At 40.7% G+C, this 19437-nt stretch overlaps 2 protein-coding genes across 6 annotated transcripts in view; both read right to left on the reverse strand.

The window, feature by feature from the left end:
* sh3pxd2b (SH3 and PX domains 2B) overlaps positions 1-5992 on the reverse strand; it is a 32398-nt gene extending 26406 nt beyond the window's left edge. The window contains exons 1-2 of the mRNA XM_080482824.1: positions 5395-5992; positions 3076-3156 (exon numbers count right to left, since the gene is read on the reverse strand). Coding sequence (XP_080338950.1) covers positions 3076-3156; positions 5395-5466 — 153 coding nt within the window. The 5' untranslated portion in view covers positions 5467-5992. The remainder of the gene's footprint in view (positions 1-3075; positions 3157-5394) is intronic.
* A 3293-nt stretch (positions 5993-9285) lies between these two features.
* Positions 9286-16152, reverse strand: LOC308121969 (leukocyte cell-derived chemotaxin-2). Of its 5 annotated transcripts, none has more exons than XM_080483534.1 (7): positions 16041-16143; positions 15935-15966; positions 15769-15844; positions 13788-14099; positions 13258-13348; positions 12641-12786; positions 9289-10191 (listed from the first exon to the last, which is right to left on the reverse strand). In XM_080483534.1, the coding sequence occupies exons 3-7, from the start codon at positions 15809-15811 to the stop codon at positions 10025-10027; spliced, it is 759 nt and encodes a 252-aa protein (XP_080339660.1). In that variant the 5' UTR covers positions 15812-15844; positions 15935-15966; positions 16041-16143; the 3' UTR covers positions 9289-10024. The 5 variants fall into 5 exon arrangements, with proteins under 5 accessions (XP_080339664.1, XP_080339660.1, XP_080339662.1 ...); XM_080483536.1 differs by having other exon boundaries at positions 15939-15966; positions 16041-16099; XM_080483538.1 differs by lacking the exon at positions 16041-16143 and having other exon boundaries at positions 9286-10191; positions 15939-16026.
* Positions 16153-19437: the final 3285 nt, after the last annotated feature.

The following is a 19437-nucleotide window of genomic DNA, read 5'->3' on the forward strand; positions in this document are numbered from 1 at the left end:
ACTACAGTCAAACTTGGATGATGATTTCACATGCTGATACAGGGGAAAATAACTCATTGTAAAAATGAATTGCTCAGTTTGTTTTTCACAAATCCAGCAGGAAATAGTCTGAAAATAGACAACAGAAATACAAGAATGAGAAAAACAAGGCCTTTAAAAGGTAAACTAAGAGTTATTATTGAAATCAAAAGAGGAAAACAGTAAAACAGATGAAAAACAGATTCAAACTAAATTCAAAATGCATAAAATATGAAGATAAAATACTAATATGACAGAATAGATAAAACTGATATTATGACCAACTATTATACACAATGTCAATAGTTAGGAAGAAAAAGACAAACAGCCTAAATAACACAGGATAAAGACGCTACAACAATCTGAATAATTCCTCCCAAAACATGAAGACACGTTTCCTGGAGGGGGATGTTTTGCAAAGTGGTGTTGATTGTGAAGAACAATATAGTGATGCCATTAACATTGTCATAAAGGTTGCATCTAAAATGTAAACGTGATACTATTTTATTTCACAGCTGTTTAAAAAGGTTTCCTTTGGTAGCCTTGCAATTTATCTTTAAAACTCCCAACGCACATACAACCGCAGTTATTGTGACATACGTATGTTATAAACAAACGCGACCTTTGCATCTTGTTTCAAATCCAACACTTGATGTAACATTATTTATACTGCTCGAATCATGACTGAAGGTGAGTCGATCAAAGCAGTCCGTGCCAGTGATCACACAGAAATGTGTTGCTGTGGTTGAACTACATCCTCGGCTTCTTGGTCCAGCTGTGTAGACAGGATGTAGTGAATAACACTTCCTGTCCGGCTGCGAAATTCTAAAATGCCCTCAGAAGATCCATATGTCATTTACCATCTGTATCATCATTTCCCATTAACATACGCTCCTCCTAAATCCGAAGACAACCGCATCAGTTCAGAGAATGAGAGATGATCAGAGCAGCTTATGATAAAAGACAGGATATGACTGGGTAAAGGCAGAGGGATGATAACAGGAAATGAAAATGTGGTAACGAGAAGAGATGAATGACTCGGTTGTATGTCAGTGTCGGGAGGGCAGGCACCTGGGAGGATGGTGGATGATCACAAACTTCTCATTAATCCTCACAGTATGATACCTTAAAATGACGATGTCCTTTTGAATCTAATTCAGCGGACATGTCTAATCCCCTGATCACCGTGAAGCTGATGAGATACGGAGCGTTCCAATCTGCTGCTTTTCTCTAAGAAATGCCACAGCGTCAAGTTACTTATGCCAAACCAAACTGGAGATAGGAGCTGCATTTGCAATCGATCCAATTAGGTTTATCTGCATCTCCCTCACTGCTGAGAGCCCACCCACCGGCTGTCAACGCAGCAGGAAGCAGCTGAACAGCATGGCAGGGGGAATGCCCCTGCTGAGTACCTCATACGTGAAATGTAGAAATATATCCGCGACATAAACATGGATTTAAAACAGATTTCCAACATGTATCAACAGAAATCTGCTGGGTCCGGATGAGCACAATGTGGGAGATTAATTCTGATACTGCAGTTACCTCACTTAGATTAGTGGCTTTTAAAGCTCATTCTTCAATCCATGCTATTAAAGAAAAGGACTCCACTGACATGAGGCTGTCTCCTAACCTCCTACACTCACATTATCACACAGTCTTAGCATTTAAACGTAAAAAGGAAAGCATTGCTACAGCTGGATGACATATTCAACTCGACACTTTGTTAAATTAACCCGAATTTTAAACTCTTCTCTATATAAATAATCCATCACTTCTTGTTTACATTGACTCACAATGGCGATCTCTACACATTTAATTTACATTACTTGAGAAAGTTTCCATTTATAGTGTAGTACAGTTGGTACAAGTGAAATTTGTCAGTTAAATGTATTTTTGATGCCACACTAAGGACTTAAGTTGAAGAGTTAACCGCATTAAATGTCATAATGAACAGATTGTAAGATGGTGGTCGTGATGCTAAACAACAGATTTGACTTATTTTATCATCTCTATCATTATAAAGTTTTAAATGTATTTATTACACCTTTCTTAATCGGTCTATTTTAATGTATTTCATAATCCTGATTACAGATTTAAGATTCTTAAAAGTCAAAAATAGTGTTCAGACTGTAATCTTGAACAAAGTGGGGAAGCGTTAAACATTTTTTCTTTTTTTCAGTTTTGACGCCTGGAATTTCATGTAAACATCCAGAAACTGATCAAAGTTTTGAGGTATTCTTACAAATAGAGATAATCTCTGCAGCATTCTTTAACACTCACTGCTTCTTTTTAGCTAATCGGTGTTGCGTAAACTCCAAAAAACAATGTTATTAGCTATACACACCCTCTTATTATGCTGCAGCGACATAAAAAGTGGCACGAACACATTTATGAGTGTTTTGTTGGCAGCATCGACAAGCTCGTGTCATACTAATAAAATTGCTAATGAAATATTTCACATGCTTTTGTTTAGATGTACATTTGTGACCCCTGAAAAAGCACACTGAGGCATCGGAGTTCTGTATTTCATTGCCCGTGCTCTGACCATCCCAATCAATTAAAAGGAATTTAATCTAATTAGGGTTGACAGTATGCTTTGCCTAAATTGACTCCATGCTCATTAAAAGCAATTGCCTCACAGGATTTCCTGGAGTCCATGCTCTCTAAACTCAGATGTAGCCAGGGCCTCTGATCCATTACCTTCTAAAAGAGGAAACCGGGATACTAATGAGATTGCCTCCTTGTGCAACACACACCAAGTGTGACGTTCAAGAATGATTCAGACATTTCTGTGGTCATCAGCGTGGTCATTGCATTCATCACTGTCCTCTATTAACTTCACTGGGACATTTTCCGACTCCTCTCGCACGTATAATGAGTGGTGTCACATGGGTGGAGCAGGGAGAGGCTGCCAACAAGTGCAAGGTCTTTGATAATGGAGATGGTATTTTATTTCCCTTCCTTTATGACAATAAACTGCGCACACACACACACACACACACACACACACCAAAACAAATGACACACATACACACAGCTAACATGTTTACTCACCTGCAGATCGAAGAACTTGCTGTAGCGTCTGTAAATAATTTCCGTACTGCCATCGCTCCAGGACACTTTGATGATGTAAACCTGACAAAGGAAAGACAAAAATAAGTGAGACATGCCAACTAATGAACAGCCATTGTTGTGGACCGCTCGGTTATACAGACTCCTTGGGGGGGGGGGGGGGTTCTTGACTCATAGTGCCATTAACTGCAGCTCTGGGAATTGTTTGAGACAAGCCAGACAGCAGTTAGTATAATCATTTATACACATGGGGGCAAGACGGATATTCGATTATTCCACTTCCTCCTGCATCACTTCCAGCTGAGTGGGGCATCGTCATCCTCCATGGATGCACCAGACTGATGATCTTGGTTCTTTTATTTATTTATTTTTATTGCAGCTGAGACAGGCATACAGCCGTGAAGACGTTTCAGGACACATCTGAACTAATCTCTGCAGTTTGGAAGCAACAGCTCTTTTATTTTGTTCTGCTGAAAAGAGGAGGAGGGGAGCGGCCGGGGAGGTGATTGGAAACTCCCTGGTGGCTCGCTGTGTCTGGCTGACTGCTGCTGGCTCCACTCCCAGACCTTCTCTGGCTCACGCTTTCTTTCAGGGTTGTCCAGTCAGATATGGTCATGGAGGGACTCACTCCAGGACCAGATGTAGCCAAGCAAATTCACCAAGTTATTAAGTTGTAGTTCATTTGATTTCTATTGCTATGCTCTTCTCAACAACAAATGATCATTGGTTACCATCCATGACCAACACCCGCTGCTTCAAAACCTAAAAATGCTTCTAATCTGATATGTAGAAAAACCAATCTGTGTATATAGAAAGAAAATAAGTGACAACTTAATTATAAAAGCTCCTCCACGTGAAGCACTTAAGTGGTTTTTGTAAATTCTACAGGAAATCTGAAGCAGATGGTTTCTTAAGCAGCTGTTTGTTTCCCCAAGCACACCTCAGGGTTCTGGAAGATTCAAGGTGTGAGGCCTGCTTGTGTAAGGATACCAAAACAACATGCCATATACCAAAGAGCACAGGGACAGATGGAGAAGACACAGGACCATGAGAGCTCTGTGTCCTTGACCGCTCACGCTCACAGCGGGACAGGGTCTGTTAGTCCATCAGCCCGAGTTTATTTTTCACACAAATGATGAATGCAAACCAACATTTCCATACAAACACAGACACCTGCTGAGGCCTTGGCTCTCACGGTTGGCCTTCTAGAGCATGTGATGTCATAGTGTCACTTTAGATTTGCAGGAAAATTCACCCGCATTTGTCTCCCACGACCCAAAACTGATAAAGATCCTTTGTTTTTCTGCTGCTGAAGAACTAAAAGTGCGGCTCTGTCCATTTGACGTTTTTGTCTCCCACACAAGCTGAACAGTGAAACTTTTGAAGATCCTTCTCTAACCTCCTACATAGCAACAAAACTATGGCATTATCATGCACATTACTCCAGATCTAAAACTCCAATAGAGAAACATAAACATGATATAATCACAAGAAATCTCCTAAATATCTGAAGAAAATCAGAACTGTACAATCAGAACTGTACAACTACACCACAAAACTTCATAAGCTGCAGGACATGTGGTAATGTTTAGACCCGTCCCATATTCAACTTCAGAAAATGTTATTTCTGCCTGTGCCTGCTTGTATGTTTCTCTCAGTGAATTAGAGAATCTGATTCATGACAAAGCCTGATTGCTCAGTTTGAATTCGATCTGTACAGGGATTATTTTAACGTTTTCAGAGACCTTGCCTCTCTTCTGAAAACTGGAATATAAACACATTAATGAATAACCTGGTTAGAATTACAATTGCTTGTCATCCATAAACACAAAAACAATTTTCCTATAGGTGCATGTGATACTGAGGGACGAGAAAATATGCTGACTCAGGCAGGGTCATGGGTCACAGCAACCAGATCTACTTAAATGTTTGTTAGTAGCACCCCAAAACAAGTATTAAGAGATGTTATTTACTAAAACACAGTTAAACAACAAGTTACCACAAGTAACTTAATATTGGTTGTTGGGATGTAGACACTTTGAAACAGTTTCACTTTTAATTACATATTTCTAGAAAAACAAAACAATGTAAATATTATAAGAATGAACAGGATTTTTGACAAATCTTCGGCTCTGAAAGATTTCTGGTCCACATTGGCCGACTTGTAACTTGACACTCTCTTTGTTTTTACTTTTCCCGGCAGGGTAAGGAGACGAACTCCATAATAACCTCGATCTGTTGCTCAATCCGCGCACCAAAATAACCGATTTCATAGAAATGACGAAAGTAATAAAGTCTTACATAGTGTTTGTTTGGATTCCTTCGCTTCTGGACATCTTGCACGGTTACTTCTTGCACAGTGCGCCGTGGCATGATGTCTCTTCTTCTTTCTTCTCTTTACGGCTCCGTTCAAAAAAAAAAAAAAAAAAAAAAAGGAAAATCCTGAACGGCTTTTACGAGCGATCACACCCGGCTGAAAGAAAGTTTGCAGCGCTCCTTTGTCATCCGTTTGGATCTCAACAAATCCCGTTTTGCGTTAAAATACCTGCGTCAGACCTCCTGTGTACATTCAAGCCAGAAGTTAATGTTTCTTTTTTCGTTTCCCTTCACCCTCCTTGTGCCTGATCCCGACCCGCTGACGGCTCCAACCAAACTCCCAGCCTATCCCAGCTCGCCCACTTCCATGAGCAGCAAAAGGGACGCTACATTATGCTCCAAAGACCAGCCCCCCCATTCCTCCTCCTCCTCCAGCTCCCTAGTCCTCCTCCAGCCCTCCGGCGTCACGCAGTACGGCGCGCCGTGGGCGCGCGGCCCGGAGCGTCTAAGTGCGCACGCGGCACCGCACGCTCGGAGCGCACGCCTCGCGATTACTGCTGAAATCAATTCTTCAAGCTGCACTAAGATTTTTCAAGCGGATCGCACTGTGTTTACAGATTGATAGCAACTCGTTGGTTGCCAAAGTGTGGGGCATGCCCCCACTGTGCGGCGCCAGGGAGCTGGAGGTTTGCAACAGCAGCCGGACAAATCAATCCTGGGGTCTATGTGTTGCATTTTCCGAGCATGTTTTCCGAAGAAATCCCAAGTAGTAACGATTCTTTTCTGTAATTGTCTGAGGTCTTGCAACAATTTTATTCAAAGTGTATTGCTTTGGTCTTTAATTTCAGCCAGTCGAAAAGCCCCTCCAGGGAGCTGTACTGGAAACAGGCCTTTTCTGTGTCTGGACTTTCTTTCTTCCCAAATCCGGCCACAACTTGACTCTGACCTCATTTAGCATTGATAAGACACAAGGTGGAACTGTTAAAGGTGTTTTATACATATCCAGGTGTACTGTACATTTTTTACCGAAAACACACGAAAGTCTGTCAAGATCTTCCTTTTAAAATGTTCAAATAAATATTGATTTGTGTAATAAAATAATCCTTGAATTAATCAAGGATAATGGATGCTGTGGATGAGGGCCAATCTTCCCTGAAAGGCATGTTAACGCCAGGTCCGAATAGACCTCTAGCGTACCAAAGTGTGACTGTACAATGACAATAAAGATTTATCTGCGCTTAGCTTAGAACAGCCTACAGTGCCAAGAATGCCAACCAATAAAGGACACCAAAGATAAGGACAAGATCTGATGAATATTTGTCACATAGTTCATCTCGTCACACTCTTCCAGTAATAATGTGGCAACATGACAGCATAATGATTTTTAATTACAGGATTTTACTCAATTCTAAAGTTTTCCCTTTGTTTTAGATCAAGGAGCTATGGGTATGTTTTGAAAAAGTTTAACTATCTTTTCACAAAACCATCACAATTAAAAATTTATAGAGAAAAAATAGTAAAATTTTAATTTTTGCTATTTTTATTGACACTTTCTGGATTCAAATATCACAAAAACCATCTGCTCTGTTTCTGGCTGTTTGCAGCCTTCGTGCATACTTTTGCATATTTACCATCAAAGTATTGATAATACTTCACAAACAATCAAGTAGCTCCCTTTCACTGCTGCATCGGTCATCTCTCAACGTCGATCTCAATATTGTGATATGTCCACCAGTCTGTCTGAAACACCAAAGTCGTTGGGACAAAAAGTGACATCGTTTTGTTTTTTTGTTGGAAAAAAAACAAACATTTATCATATGTATGTTTTATAAAGTCTTCCTGCGGGCTGGATTGGATTCTTTAGTGTGCTGGGTTGCATGATAGGAACCATCTCAATCAAATCAAATAAAATGCAACAACAAAAAAAATCTCAATCAATTATAGAAGATTTTCTATGTTCAAAGAACATTGACATTGTCGGTCAGGCCATAGAAATCACAAAGCCACAGCGCTGACATCAGGTTGCTTTGCTGTGAGGCTGTGGATATATTTTATTCCTCCGTAACATATAAACAAGTGTGAATTGCCCGTAGCAATACTTTACCTTTGACAGATCTAAATGCTCCTCTGAGTGGATCTCACAACGATTCTTTTATAAATCCATCCCAGCTGATGGTGGGTGAACGAGCAGGGTGCACTCTGACCAGGCTGCCAAGGCTTCGTGTAATCAGTGAGGCTGTGCTGAGACAATCAAACCCACATTCACTCTTTTGGGGTGACACTGACTAATCTATTCCGATATGCATGTCTTTGGGAGGAAAGCTGAGAAACCGTTGCATGTGTGATAACAATCTCCATTTAGAAAGTCCACGGAGGCCTCTAAAGCCTGGAATTAAGCAGGCTGATATTCTTGCTGGAAGGCGAGGCAGTTCATTTATATGCATTAAGGGTGAGAATAACAGTCTGTTCTTCAGCTGGTAAATTTATTTGAAAAATGGCGTGCACTAAACCCAAGGAAAGAAAGAGCTTTGTGGAAGGTCGAGCTGGTCCGCCGTTATTTCTGAGCAAGTATGTGAGGCCACAGTAGATTTTATATGGAACTTTTAATATGTTCTTTTTTTTTTATCTTTGAGGCCTCATCAAGCAAGGTTCATTCAGATTTCATCATCACTTGACACCCATTTAAACAAATTAAAGTACTTTAAAAGGGGCTATTAAATTCCTGATTCCATCAAGAAGTTTCACATCAAATTATCGTTCACAAATTATTATTTGTAAATTCTTGTCATAGAAATGAAATATACTTGACTGCCACAACAATTGAAAATGGGGACAGAAGTCCTGATCATACATGAGAATTTTGACTTTCTCAAATTTCTGTGTATGACGAGAAAGCTTTTCAACCTACGTCATCATTTATTAGTTGTTTGCTTCCAGGTAAAAAGGCAAACACCGACTCCAGTTATATTCTTACATACAGATGTTCTGAAATATAAAGTAAAACTCTGTAATAGATTAAGTAGGAGTGAAAAGTAGAAAGAGTCCAGTTTGACTCAGTGCAGCAACGGCACGTGATTTCCTCGTGTCTAATTGTGGTTAACGTTGTCAGTCATGAGATGATGTGTAGAGTTGGAACGGTGCCAAGTTTCATAAACACTTTTATTGCTCAATGTATGGCATGTATATGGAAGGATTTTAACTCGCATTGATTGTAGTCAGGTCGACGTCTGCGTGATGATCTATTTAAATACTGTATGCAGTGTAAGGTTTTGCTGATAGTTTTGTAGCAAAACAGCGCCATCTTTTGGAGCTTTGTCCTCATTACACGAAAAGTGTAGATGTGGCATTAGAATTATAAATAGATTAAAAAACAAAAATAACTACGTATTCAAAAAAAAGTGTTTTCTGACCTTTTCACATCCTAGATTCTACTCTGATTTAACCTGACGTGTATGAAATACACTATTAAAAAAAAAAAGCAGAAGTGAAACTACAAATGTTTTGCTTCTTTTTGACAGTAGGACATTTTATACACTGGTTAAATGAGGGCAGAGTGTGGGATTCGATATTTCTCTCCCAAAAAGGGAGCAGTACGAAAATAATTTGTGCAATGTTATTTTCAGAAATGTTTCCCAGCTGTGACATAAGTTTCAGTGTGAATGATGGCAACTGTAACACAAACGTATTTGAAAGGTTAAAACATTAGAGATGAATGGAGAAAGGGACAAATTCTTCTTCGCTGAACAAAAGTTTGCGAAGTAAAATGTTGCATGTACATACTAGGAAGACGCATCTTTTCACTAATTGGTACAGATCCCAGCTGAAAAGGTGCACACAGTCCATCTCAGGAAAAATACAATTACTTACACACACATACTTGACATTTTTCAGTCAACAAGCCACAGTTTTGGACTGTAGGTGAAAACTGGAGTATTTTTATTTGTTCACGAAAGTAAGAATATATATTTCAGAATGCAAGAATTTAAAGCGGCTGTTGTCTGAGAGGACGTGCGCTGTCTTTGCCCAATTACATGTAAAATATGCAGCACTTATGTGACCCAGTGAGCTTGCCTTATATCATAAATAAGGATTTCTTAAATGTTAAACCACCAAATAATGTAAGAACATCCAGTAACATAACTGCCAAACGTGTAATTATTTTTGGATCGTATCAATGTAATGAAGCCCATAACAGCATTATTACATGAATGAATAATTATTTGGGAAATAAGTCTTTGTGATCTTCTATAAATAAACTCAACGTGTAGTGTGCTGAAAGCTCCCAAGTCTAATCTGTGCTCAAAGTACTTTCTTGATGTGAGGTGAGATTGTTTTTTTAAATTTCTGGGGGAAAAAAACAACCAATCAATGTAAAGCAAATGTTACATATGTAAATTCGAAGCTTGAATTTCAACAATAATAAAATGCTGCATGCTCAGCTTTTAATGATATATGCTTCATTGCAGGACAAAGAAACATCTAAAGCATTTGAGGGTTTTCAGATGCAGAGTGACGAGTCCAGTCTGCAGGGATCTGAATGTGGAGTGAGTAACTTAGATGAAGACACGCCTCAAATGCTGAGGGCAAATAACTTCTCCGTGGTGAAATCTGGCTTTCATATGAATGGCGAAGGATCCGCGCCGTCACACATTTGTAGTTCCAGGTGTGATGTGATGCCAGAGAAGCGCTCCTGCAGGGGCAACAGATAGCCTAAGGCTTCTCCCCGAGCCACTGGTCCTGAGTAACGGTGGGGCCGGATGTTGAAGATCTTCACACAGTGCACTGAGTGAGACAAACAAATACATGTCTTAATATTTACCTGTCTCCTTCGTGTGCCTGATCAAATATAAACTATTACAATTTAGCAACAGGAAAAGGTGAAAATAATCCCAGCAATAACTCACCGACACCAGCCGAAAGTATTTATGGCAAATAAAGGCTTATTTATATTCATGAGGTGTGGCCGCTCACATTATTTTAATTTAATGGGAAAGATTTGTGTGAAATGGAATTACATTTGTATTACTCTGGTGGAAGAGGAAGTACTTGAGCTGGGAGAACAACTCATTTTAAAAAGCAATTTCACAGGTAAATATACCGCATGTGTGAAAGATGAGTCCGTGTTTAATCATTTGGAATAAAACGGTGTGGTCAGTGGAGAAAAGCAAAGGAGGTAGACTGTAATTCTTTCATCTAATCTCAGACAGCTGCCTCTTAAAAGCAGTTTTCAAGAATAGATCACCTGTGTTAATTAAAAAAAATGCTCTGGAGCATTTTGCATCAGTTACAGCTGCGTATTTAGAATTCCAAATGGACTACAAGCTGTAAATAAAATCTGTCTGGGTATCTCGTTTCCCTCCTTTTGCAGACAAAAACAAGTCAGCTGCCAACGCCGATCCAAAACAACCAAGAAAAAGTGGGTTAGTCTGCAGCAAACTCCACACCATCATTAAATCCTGCCACCTCCTAATGATCAGTGTCTCAGCATTAATGTGGGTATCATGGCGAGGTAATGTGTCTCTGTGATGTCTAATCATGTCTGTGCTTTAAGCGGAGATGAAAGGAGCTGACAGTACATGTGTTCTTCTCATAATACAGTTCAATTAGGGGTAGAGGCTGAATGAGGACTAATGATGTTTACTCATCATTCCTGCACCTTTTTTTTTTTGGGCTCAGGATGGTATCAAAACACATTTGCTCCCATGTGCACACGCACACACACACACTCACACACACACACACACACACAAGGGTACATCGGAAGGGTATACGTGAGCATTATTTTTTCTTTTTTCTTTTTTGCCACAAACACAGCATTTACTTTGTTCTGTAATGATGGCCCTTAGTGGGGGTCATTACTTGAGAACAGCCTTTGATGGGGTTTCGCATGGAGAAGGGGTCTGGATGTTAAAGGCAACCTGGAGTTCAATGGAGTCTCAGACCTCGTTTTCCAACACCTTGACTAATCCCTCTAAATCACAGCTTTTCAACCCCCCCCCCCCCCGTATTGCTTCCACCATAATAACCTCACCTCGCCTTTGCCCTCACCATGGCCCTATACACGATAGATTACAAGCATTTATTTGTAGCACTAATGGTGCAAGGTTACAGCAGTTTTTGAGAAACCCACCTCCATCTTCTCTGCCTGCTAGTTTCTTTTAAATAAGGTTTTCCAGAACATAGTGGAGATACGTTAAATCCCTTCAGCCATGTATCAATCTGACTACATAGGGATAGTAACATTGAAAGGCCTGCTAATTCTCTAGAGATTCTGATTTATATTGACACCAAAACGTAACACAGATCTGGAGTTGTTTTTTTTTCGTGAATCTTCAATTCATAGCAACCCAAAAGAGCCAGACTTGACAGGAATCTTGCAATTTGTGTACATTGCCTACGGCATCAGTTTGAGATAATTAAAGCTTTGTGGCATGGTGTGTTCTCCTCCTGGCAGCATCCAGCATGATGTGGTTATAAATGCATGGAAATGATTGGAAACAAAGCAGCGCTTATGGGCTCAAATAATTTTCAACACACGTACACCACTACTATCCCCAACAATTGACATAAGGTCTTATCCAATTATTTCCCACACAGTGTCGGTTTTGGTTATAATGAATGGGAATGTAGTGAGTGGTAATTTGACCTTTTCACTAAGTAAGTCAGCCACCTTGTTTTTCTTCCCCATAAAGCTTCAATGCGGTCGTGTTGGAAAACCTTAAAGATCAGTATTTTTCGAACAATTTTCTGATAACTGCATCTGACACCACCAACCGTGTCCCAAATTCACTTCAGTGACCATTTTTTGTATACTTCAGGGGCTATTTTGACCCTGCCAGCACTCAGAAACTGGCCTGCGGGCTTGGGATCTGCTGATTTGATACTTGCTTTGAAAATCAGTGGAATAGGTGTACCCCATGATGTGACCTGTCTCCATCCATCCATCCATCCATCCATTCATATTTTGTGTGAAAATTCCCAATTCCAAGATGATGAATTATTTCTACAAGCAGAATATATTTCTTCTGCTATTCACCAAAATCTTTCTGTATATGTGGATTGTCTTGGTTTCTTTTGTTTAGTTGACAAACGACCCCATATTTTCTTGAAGTTTTTCTCATCAGAAAACCTTCAGTCATACAGTTTAAAGTTAGAGCTATTCGTCATCTGGGATCTATTTCTCTTGCCGCATTCACTTTCAAGTTCTGTATTGACACCGTGTCCTTCTTACCATCATTGAGAAGTTTGACTCCATCGTACTGATTACCGGATGGGTCTTTTCGACTCACTGGACCTGCCAGAGAGCCGGTGAATGGAGCATTGATGATACCGTAGTCATCACACACCAGATCCACTGCTTTATGGAGGCTATTAACTCTGCAAGAGGAGCGACAGAAAGGACTGGTATTACACAGCCATCTTGAAAGGCCCTCAATTAGTCATATTTCACCAAAGTTGTCCAACTGAAAATGTAATGTCTGGCTATATTTAATGGGGTACTTCTCTGCCCTCATAAAGCCAGCCTTCCAAAGCTTGACAAAGGCGACACTTAGAAGAACATCAGTATGTGTCTCGTATATAGTGACCACAGATTTGAGCGATTAAAAATAGGATATGCTGTAGGATTACATCGCCTCAAGGGCTGAATTTAAAATGCTTACTCAATTTTATTCACAAAATAAATGGGTTGCCATACAATACTACCCAATAGCAAATTTAAGTGTGCAGCAATGCAAATAGTGATTAGGTTTGTAGAGCAAGAAAATATCTAAATTTTGGCATTATCACCGTCTGCATGCGCGGCATGACTAAGCCTGCCCCCATAAAAATCTGATCAAAAAGAATCACCTTTCAGAGTTGAAAGCTCCACAGCCGTGTGTATCACAAGCTCTCACTCTGTTGTTGTGGTGGCTCGCACAAAGGACACTCCAGGCTCCAACTACAGAGAGAGGCAAATGTAAAATGTGAGGTAATCCTTCCAAAATACGCCACAGTGAGCGCCGCATACCAAAAGGCCAAGCCGACTATTTTTCAACATCCACTCAGTCTGAGTCACTGCATGTTCGTTTCATGTGGAAATAAGGCCAATTATAGCGAAGAGACACTATTCATATGTCATTTATTGATGTCTTTTGAATTAATACTGTGAAGGACACAGATACAGCCATCGGCCCACAGTATTTATTTATTTTTTAGCAGGAAATGACTGGACACAAATTGTACAAACTCTTTTAATTCCAACTTGGCAAATAGCAGCAGTTTGTTTCTGGACTTTTTGGGTCTAAAGAAGTTTCCTGCAGCTTTATTTATTGCTTTTGCCTTTAAGATACGTGTGGAAAGCATATGTGTATTTGCATGTGTTAAACGTGTCACTGTACCTGGCATGCAACACTGCCGTGTTCTGGCTCCTGAACACTTATCTTTCAGATATCGGCCTTGGCAGATGTATCGGTTCGGCTGGCAGATGCCCGCCAGTCTGGTGCAGCTGATGTCACCTCTCAGTCCCGTAGCAACTCTCGTCTTCGCCGCCTTTATGACCTTCTTTCTCAGAGTCGCAGCTTCGGGTCTCCTGTCATTAGCGGTTATGTAATTTCTCTTCACCTTGATGTCACTGTCGGTGTTCTTCTTATGGCTTTGCAGTTCTTCGCTTCCCCTCTTTTTCTGTTCTACAGCACAACTTAGCAACACACCTTTGGGAGAAATGAAAGGTACCGAGAGTTCAAATTAAGACTTAAGGAGGGAGGATTAAAAATTGAGAATGGTTCGAAATAACTTTTGAGGTTTAAGGATTAAAGCAAACTTTAGTCGGAGTGAAATGTAGGCTTAACCTCAAATTTAGATGTAATTACGTAAAATGTAGAATTTTAAGCCAAAGGTGTTCTTACTGCTCAGACACTGCCAAATGCATATAATAATAAATACATTTAGATAGTGGGGTTGTGGGGAGGGCGGAGAAAACGCATGGCACAGTCAGAACATGCAAAGTGCACTTAAGTGCAAACCGCTGCACAACAGTGTTACTTTCATTATAAGTGTCACTGATGGCATTTTCTTAACTATCAGAAAAAAAAAGCACTAAGTTTTAGGTCACTGCCTGAGCACGCCGTAAGAAATCGCTGCTCCTTGTCTATATAGACAGAGTCACAGTTCAGTTATTCATAGTGTGTTTAGTTCTGACAGCATACTAATTATCCTGCCCAGACATGAGTCTTTGATCTTCATTAACCTCAGAAGCACAGAAAATATTTCAATCACACTGCCCAGAAGCGCACGCACGTTCGTTCGCACACACACACACACACACACACACACACACACACACACACACACACACACACACACACACACACACACACACACACACACACACACACACACACACACACACACACACACACACACACACACACACACACAGGTCTCAGTGATTGAAAGAAGCTGCTTATCACTCGAAGGCCTTAATGATTGGGAGACAGTCAAGCGCAAAGGCTGGCTCCAGCAAGGAGAAGCAATTTTTCCTCGGCTTGCAAACTAAAATTAGAACAGACAACAATGTCTGAAAAAAAGAAAAAATAAAGTTTACCTGTTGGCCTGGGAAGTAGTTTGGGTTATGATGAGGATTCTCAAAGTGTGGGACTCGGAAATGTCCCACATGTGTGTTTTAACAAAATAAATAATTGTACAGTGTTGTACTTGTTTATTTTTAACCAGCTGTGCTTTTGGTGCATTAAATCACGGTTAATGTATTGCTATGCCATTTCTGCATCAAGGTGTGGTCAGATGACCTGAAGAGATGAATACAAAGGCCACATTTCTTATTGACTTGACTGGGAACCTTTGGTGCCGCTGCAGAGTTGTGTCCACTGTGCTGCGTGAATCATTTTGTCTCGGTAACAAGATGCCTGTCTCATTTTCATCCCGCACCACAATTCCCCAGAGTGAGACTGTGCCTTAAGCTTTTCAGTTAGATTCAGTGATGTAATGTTGCATTAAGCACTCAGTCATGCTTTAAATGTGTCATCCACTTGTGCCAACACACAGTCTCTCCAGCAATAGGCCCAAACCCCCCCAAGGTTTATGTTTACAGGAGTTTACAGTCTGCTAATAGGGCTCAGTTCATGGCAATATCCAGGGGCAAGCAGACATTTATACTCCATTTATTGTTTCCATAATAAGGATCTTGTTAGTGTACAACGCTGAATGGAAAATTGCAGGATAACTGAATGTGTGTCTGGGAGTGTGTGTGTGGCTAACAAACCACAGTTGGTTTGGCCTATTGTTTGCACACAAGTGTCTATGTTTGTGTCATGCAATATTTAGTGCTGGCATAGTGTACACAAAATATAGTGTCTTACTTACAGCATGCCATGAGTGCTGCTATAAAACCGACCTTCAACAGCATTGTTGTCGTCAGAGGAGAACGCAAAGGGGGAATCTGCAAAATAACACTAAACCTCACACCAAAAAACAAAACAAGCCTTTGATACTGATATAGAATCACGCATTACAAATATGAGTTGTATACCTACACCCTGATTCCGAAGATATGTCTATAATCTGAAGAGTAGACAGAAGAAGGATGAACAATCCATCTCAATATTTCCCGTGAGAGAATATGAAACTATCCTTACCAGTCATATGAAGGAGTTGTGATGTGGCTGCAGGTAGAGTCGGTAGAAAACACAAAGCCGAGCCTGTTGGGGGAAAGTAGCACGCTGTGGACGCAGCAAGTCTGGGCTACAGGACATTTCCCCACTGTCAATATTGATATTGGCCTTTCGAAAACTCACCCATTCACTGGCTGCAAAAGGCAGCTTTTATTGACTTCTTGTTGCTCCACTAAGAGTTACACCAAGCTCGTCAGTTGCTGATGGAAAAAAAAAAGCATTTGGATTGTTGAAGTAAATATGAAGTGTTCATCATTACATTTTTGATAAATTATGACCAGGGGTGTCAAACATAAGGCTCATCGCCACAACCCAGCCCGCAAGAGGCTCCAATCAGGCCCACCAAACCAACAAGCAAATTGTAAAAATTATAAAGAAAACATTGATTTTCTTTAATTTTTTTTTCAAACAACTTTTCTAAGAGTAAAGGGCTCAACACAACACTGAGAATGAAGCTGAGATATCGGTGAGGCTGGCATTAAAGATAGCTCCCTCAATGCTAGCAAACTAGCATTAGCCTCAGAGCCATGTTGTCAGGGTAAATTTGTAAAAACATGTATAGTGCAACAGTTAAAGGAGAAGATTTTTTTTTTTGGGACATTTCATTGTATTTTGCATCAGAAGGTTTGATTGAAATTGGCTATATATTGATATTGCAGTCATTTTCGCTCGTAATTGTTTGTTTTGAATAAGTATTGACATTTTCATCACATGTCCTCTGTGCCACAACAAAGAATAACTTTAAAGTTTTCATTTAAAGGCTGTTATGGCACTACTTTACTGGTCCGGCCCTCTCGAGATGACACCCTGACTTAGACAATACATGGCAAGTCAGGTTTTGGCTAAATGTTCTTTGTTGTGTAATCTGATATTGGGAAATGAAACTTGTATCTTGCACGTTAATGCGTTGTCTTATTTAAAGAACTATTGCTGCAATAGTTTATACTGTCTAGTTTTGCAATGTTAGATTGTGAATGCAGCTGTGACGTTGTGCATAGCTGCAGTGGGCGCGCAAACAGCACATCAACTCATTTTAAATGTGTATGCTGTGGAGTCAGCAGGCTTTTGTGTCAAGCTTAATGAGACACCAGAAAAATAAAGAAACAATTAATTGAGGGGGGAAAAAAAATAAAAAAATCATTATTTTCTACACATGAGCCAGGCATCTCTTTTGAGATAATTAGCTCTAAGGCCTCACACAAGGCAATGAAAGGCAATCAATGGCATGAATTTCCTCCTCTCCCAGCGGGAGAGTGTAAAGTAGCTACGTGGATGAATGCCGCAAAGCACGTGGATATCGAGTATTAAAAGACTTAGCAGTGAGCTGTTATGCAAGTTGTGAAGCCGAAAAGACAGTGAGTCAGAATTGTTTTTCGAGGTTATTCATGCTTATCGAGTGCAAAAGATGAGAGTGCAGCATCTCTTGGATAACAGGCGTGTGCTCAAGGCAGCGGCTTTGACATCATCTGTAGGTGAAGCCAGAGCGTCTCTGACTAACTAGGTGTCAAATAAATCAATGAATGAATAAGTTCTAAATCTTTTTTCACACCTGTGCAATTGAAGCCTCCCTGCTTTCGTTCTCTATTTAATGGATAACAAAAAATGAAACTGTTGTTTTTCCACTGCTGCAACACGGAAATTAATTCTAGAAATGAATTGCGGGATTGATTCCTATTTAAGTTTCTCCCCATCTCTACAAGCAAGTCTGTCTTTGCTGACGTATTGTGTTGCAGATGTAGCCGCTGAATGCTTTTCTTCTAATTCTGAACCGGTTACTTTCTCTGAATCACAATGCACTGCGTTCAGGGAAATGGACTCAATGGTGCATAGTGGAGAGCTGTGCCTTCTGCCGTCAGGAAGCTTTGATAATCAAATATCTGGGAGGAGAATTACACTGATGGGCCATACGGCTTGAAAGAGAGGGAAAGGGAATTGGGGAACAAAAAGGGTTCATGGAGGAGGATGATAATGTAGAGTGAGTGAGTGAGTGGAGAACTGGAGAAAAAACTAGGACAGTCAGCGGTGCGGATGAACAGAGGATGAGAATGAAGCAGCAGAAACTCCGGCCCGCCTGTCTGCATCCTAAGCGTACTCCGCCCCGGCAGAAGAAAGGCTGGTGTTGACTCTCCGAGAACTCTGTGATAAACATGGCCACTTAAATAGAAACATGCACCACATTCTTCAAACTCCCGGGAGGATTGAACTGACATTTCGCTCGGGCTTCCTCTGTCAGTTAGTTCTAGCATTTCAAGGAGAGCGAGAAGAGATGCCACAAGTGTTTCCTAGCAACAGTTCGCTGCAAAATCCTCCCCCTCCTCCCACCTTCTCTCCTCCACCCCCCCCCCCCCCCCCAAAAAAAAAAACTCCCTCCTTCCCTGAGATACGAGTTGCAGCAATGCACCACTTGCTTTAGACCTGAAATACATTCTAATTCTCCCGACTCTACCTCCCTCTCCCTCCTGTTCCCTTCAGCAGACTGCCGGGCCTGCATCAAATGACATTCAGGCCCCGTCATCTGTAAAGAAAAAGCACACAGCCAGGCTATTCCCTGTGAAGGTTGAAGACGCTGTAACTTAGAAATGTTGGCACACAAAATATCGAAAGAACGCGGTGATATTTCACCTTTTTACAGAATGAGCAGTCTCTAGGCATGAGCCTGACTTGTTCTCTTTCATTTCATTTCTTTGGCGCCTCGTTGCTGCTCAGGTGAAGAAATATCCCACAAAAAAAAAATACAGGCTCGTGAAAAAGCTCTGCGGTCTGTTCATGGACTGGAACTGTTCGGCTTTCACAACACGGGGCCCCAGTCACACCCGCTTGACTCGGTCGATTTGTAAACATTTTTGCGTGGCTTTGGGAATGAGTGTTTAGCCAGCCTGAGCAGACAAACGGAGTGCCGTAGGGTTTGGGAGAGCTCGGTGATGCTGGTGGCAGCAGACAGGGGGCATAAAAGTCTAAATAATTTGTTCTAATAAAAGCATTTCCATGTCTGTCATGGAAAGGCTTTCAAGGGCATGAGCAGGCAGACTGTAGTCTGGCCGCATGTTTCTGGCTGTCTCTTTTGGGAACAACAAAGCAGAATTGAGGCGGAGGATTACTTTAAGACGTACAAATAACACAAATGGCCTTCATGAGAATTCCCATCAACCTACAGGTAAATAAAGGAAAAATTAAGGCAAGAAATGGATTACACAAGCTTGAATGTAGCAGAAATCTAAAGGGCCATCATCCTCAGTGGAACCTTAGTGTCATAGCTTTCAGTGTCACTGCAGAGTTCTAAATATCATAACATAATATAAATAACTCTAACATTCTCTAACAGATGTGTGCAGTTGACACAACGTGAAGTCCAGTGTGCTCC

This window comes from Lipophrys pholis, assembly GCF_963383615.2.
Source record: "Lipophrys pholis genome assembly, chromosome: 16".
Taxonomy (NCBI): Eukaryota; Metazoa; Chordata; class Actinopteri; order Blenniiformes; family Blenniidae; genus Lipophrys; species Lipophrys pholis.